General features: G+C 41.9%; 1 protein-coding gene across 1 annotated transcript in view; it reads left to right on the top strand.

Annotated features, from left to right (window-relative positions):
• Positions 1–4,279: 4,279 nt before the first annotated feature.
• The window catches only part of LOC311141087 (neurofilament light polypeptide-like), a gene marked incomplete at both ends in the record, with an annotated part of 2,926 nt that continues 2,410 nt past the window's right edge, over positions 4,280–4,795 (top strand). Inside the window, one exon of the mRNA XM_084176361.1 lies at positions 4,280–4,284. Coding sequence (XP_084032487.1) covers positions 4,280–4,284 — 5 coding nt within the window. The remainder of the gene's footprint in view (positions 4,285–4,795) is intronic.

Here is a 4,795-nt window from a genome sequence, read left to right as displayed (position 1 = left end):
TAAAATCGTGGCTTATTGGACAGCCTAATACAGGGCGGGTTCGAAACGCCAATCATAAAATCTGATATTCAGCTGATTGCACGCAATTGGTGCACGGCTCTGTTAACGTCATTTCATTTAGGGCTCTTTCATTCAGACTCCCGGCCACCCTGCTTTAAAGTGTTCTTGATATACTTTATGTCTATGATTGAGTCTCTGAAATTACTAAATAATAAGACAAACTTGTCTACAGTCCAATATTATAAATAATTATATTCTAAATAAGTGTTTACCCAAATATGATCTATTATATTGACAAGATAAGTGACCGCTCTAACAATGCAAATAACAAAAATGGAAGCCAGGCGGGAGGAGGCGAGATCAGATGGGATCGTTCTAGCCAATGAGAAGGCAGATACGCGTGTGAACAACGTTGCCGGAATGCCACGTGCGTCCACTTACATCAGTGCATTCGTAACAACCCAAACGGAAGAAACTTATTTTCGATCCAATAAGCCAGGTAGCAAATCAGCACTGACATTTTTTGTTGAAAAATTCTTCGTGGTCTTATTTTCGTGGAAAGATTTTTTGTGGAGTAAACCCTCTCGCTTGCTCATCTTCCTCTGGTTTACCCAATGGCAAAGATACATTGGAATCAGGACAGGTTGGGGCAATGGGCATCTCTGCCAATGGTTTACACATAATATTTGTCCCAAACCAGAGTAGTAAAACATCTTTGGTGGGGTGTGGTGGCATCTGTCACCAAGACAAACTGATTTATGAAGCAGTAACCTGTTTTCTTTAATCGCACCAATTACACAATCAGTATACTTCTGTCTATTTTCAAATGTAGTGAGTTATATTGTTATCTGTCTTATATTTGTTTAATACGTAATTGGTGTATATGTATTTTGTTAACCAGGAAACTTACAATATTTTGTATTTTATTTTATTTTTTATAATAATTGTCTTTTAATTTTTTTGAATTTCGTTTTTTTTGTTGTTGTGAGTGTGTGTGTATTAAACAGTAACATGCAAAACACACAAAAAAACAGAACAGCCAGAGGGATTACACAAATAAATAAGGAAGTGATTTTTTTTAATAATAATACAAATCCACATTTACATTTACAGTCATTTAGCAGACGCTCTTATCCAGAGCGACTTACAGGAGCAATCAAATCAAATCAAATCAAATTTTATTGGTCACATGCGCCGAATACAACAGGTGCAGACATTACAGTGAAATGCTTACTTACAGCCCTTAACCAACAGTGCATTTATTTTTATAAAAATTGCTGTAGATTTTATAAAATGCTGTAATTTTATAAAAATAAAACAACAACAAAAAAAGTGTTGAGAAAAAAAAGAGCAGAAGTAAAATAAAGTGACAGTAGGGAGGCTATTGGGGGGGTACCGTTGCAGAGTCAATGTGCGGGGGCACCGGCTAGTTGAGGTAGTTGAGGTAATATGTACATGTGGGTAGAGTTAAAGTGACTATGCATAAATAATTAACAGAGTAGCAGCAGCGTAAAAAGGATGGGGTGGGGGGGCAGTGCAAATAGTCCGGGTAGCCATGGTTAGCTGTTCAGGAGTCTTATGGCTTGGGGGTAGAAGCTGTTGAGAAGTCTTTTGGACCTAGACTTGGCACTCCGGTACCGCTTGCCGTGCGGTAGCAGAGAGAACAGTCTATGACTAGGGTGGCTGGAGTCTTTGACAATTTTGAGGGCCTTCCTCTGACACCGCCTGGTATAGAGGTCCTGGATGGCAGGAAGCTTGGCCCCAGTGATGTACTGGGCCGTACGCACTACCCTCTGTAGTGCCTTGCGGTCGGAGGCCAAGCAGTTGCCATACCAGGCGGTGATGCAACCAGTCAGGATGCTCTCGATGGTGCAGCTGTATAATTTTTTGAGGATCTGAGGACCCATGCCAAATCTTTTCAGTGTCCTGAGGGGGAATAGGCTTTGTCGTGCCCTCTTCACGACTGTCTTGGTGTGTTTGGACCATGATAGTTCGTTGGTGATGTGGACACCAAGGAACTTGAAGCTCTCAACCTGTTCCACTACAGCCCCGTCGATGAGAATGGGGGCGTGCTCAGTCCTCTTTTTTTTCCTGTAGTCCACAATCATCTCCTTTGTCTTGGTCACGTTGAGGGAGAGGTTGTTATCCTGGCACCACACGGCCAGGTCTCTGACCTCCTCCCTATAGGCTGTCTCATCGTTGTCGGTGATCAGGCCTACCACTGTTGTGTCGTCGGCAAACTTAATGATAGTGTTGGAGTCGTGCCTGGCCATGCAGTCATGGGTGAACAGAGAGTACAGGAGGGGACTGAGCACGCACCCCTGAGGGGCCCCCGTGTTGAGGATCAGTGTGGCAGATGTGTTGTTACCTACCCTTACCACCTGGGGGCGGCCCGTCAGGAAGTCCAGGATCCAGTTGCAGAGGGAGGTGTTTAGTCCCAGGATCCTTAGCTTAGTGATGAGCTTAGAGGGCACTATGGTGTTGAATGCTGAGCTGTAGTCAATGAATAGCATTCTCACGTAGGTGTTCCTCTTGTCCAGGTGGGAAAGGGCAGTGTGGAGTGCAATAGAGATTGCATCATCTGTGGATCTGTTGGGGCGGTATGCAAATTGGAGTGGGTCTAGGGTTTCTGGGATAATGCTGTTGATGTGAGCCATGACCAGCCTTTCAAAGCACTTCATGGCTACAGACGTCAGTGCTACGGGTCGGTAGTCATTTAGGCAGGTTATCTTAGAGTCCTTGGGCACAGGGACTATGGTGGTCTGCTTGAAACATGTTGGTATTACAGACTCAGTCAGGGACATGTTGAAAATGTCAGTGAAGACACTTGCCAGTTGGTCAGCACATGCTCGGAGTACACGTCCTGGTAATCCGTCTGGCCCTGCGGCCTTGTGAATGTTGACCTGCTTAAAAGTCTTACTCACATCGGCTACGGAGAGCGTGATCACATAGTCATCCGGAACAGCTGGTGCTCTCATGCATGCTTCAGTGTTGCTTGCCTCGAAGCGAGCATAGAAGTGGTTTAGCTCGTCTGGTAGGCTTGTGTCACTGGGCAGCTCGCGGCTGTGCTTCCCTTTGTAGTCTGTAATAGTTTTCAAGCCCTGCCACATCCGACGAGCGTCAGAGCCAGTGTAGTACGATTCAATCTTAGTCCTGTATTGACTCTTTGCCTGTTTGATGGTTCGTCGGAGGTCATAGCGGGATTTCTTATAAGCGTCCGGGTTAGAGTCCCGTTCCTTGAAAGCGGCAGCTCTACCCTTTAGCTCAGTGCGGATGTTTCCTGTAATCCATGGCTTCTGGTTGGGGTATGTACGTACGGTCACTGTGGGGACGACATCATCGATGCACTTATTGATGAAGCCAGTGACTGATGTGGTGTACTCCTCAATGCTGTCTGAAGAATCCCGGAACATGTTCCAGTCTGTGCTAGCAAAACAGTCCTGTAGCTTAGCATCTGCGTCATCTGACCACTTTTTTATTAACCGAGTCACTGGTGCTTCCTGCTTTAGTTTTTGCTTATCAGGAGGATAGAGTTATTGTCAGATTTGCCAAATGGAGGGCGAGGGAGAGCTTTGTATGCGTCTCTGTGTGTGGAGTAAAGGTGGTCTAGAGTTTTTTTTCCTCTGGTTGCACATTTAACATGCTGGTAGAAATTAGGTAGAACGGATCAAATCAAAGACATCCGCGTCACATTATATCAAATCAAATACAGACATGTAGCGAATACATTTTTTTAGACATTTTGTTTTGCATACGTTTTAATGATTCTAAATAGTTTTCCGAATCAGTTAAAACAAAATTAAAAAGGGTATTTTTCTACATAAATTTTGATTTGTGTATGAAAATGTTTCCTAATTTTTTATGACATACTGACGTTCAATTGTGGAATCAGTGTAGGAAAATAATATTTCAATGGTTGTATGCATTTTGTTTCCAAAATATAGTTCAGAACACCTCACTATGTAAACAATTACAAAATAAGTGATCAATAGATTCAGTTTCTAGTTCAGAAAAACTGCATTCACTGGTAACATCAGGTATATATTTAGAAATCAAGCTATTACACGGGTAGAATCTATAGATAAGCTTAAAGGAGATCTCCTTTACTTTATTGGTCACCATACATTTGTGTGGAGTGAGCAAAGCGTAAGCTTCCAATGTGTACAAGGAAAGTGGGGTTTTGAGCATTTGTTTTAATATCATTTGTCATCACTAGAGAGCAGTATATCAGATTACCTTTTTTATCTGCAATTTCTGGAGCTCACCCTACCACAGGAGCATGCGGTTGGGACTACAAGGATGCTTGAAATTATGAATTACAGTGGTGATTTGTATTAGCTGTAAAAACCTTAAATATCCATCACCCATGCTTGATTACCTGTGAACCTGATGTGAGAAATGGTATGGTATATCTACAGCATAATCTGAGTACATGTTTTTAGACAATTTATATAGAAAATTTTTGCAAAAATATCATTGCATTCACAACACTTAATTCTCTTGATAAGGCTTCCTCTGAGTGGAACTTTAAATAGAGATCAGTTAGACCTGTGAGAGCTTTTATGGTATATCTAGTGCCTAATCAGAATTTTCACAATTTCACATTACATTCACAACTTTAAATTGTCTTCAGAAAGCTTTCTCAAGACATTAACTTTAAATAGACATGAGTTGGAAGTTTGTGAGAGCTGGTATTGTATATTTAGAGACTGAGTAGCCAGACCTTTAGATAATTAATCGATATTCACAAAAATATCATTGCATTCACATCTTTAAATTCTCTTCAAAAGGCTTC

The sequence above is a fragment of the Coregonus lavaretus genome (genome assembly GCF_964263955.1).
Source record: "Coregonus lavaretus genome assembly, chromosome: 14".
Taxonomy (NCBI): domain Eukaryota; kingdom Metazoa; phylum Chordata; class Actinopteri; order Salmoniformes; family Salmonidae; genus Coregonus; species Coregonus lavaretus.
The sequence above is the reverse complement of the archived record's forward strand: the minus strand, read 5'-3'. Positions and strand labels throughout refer to the sequence as shown.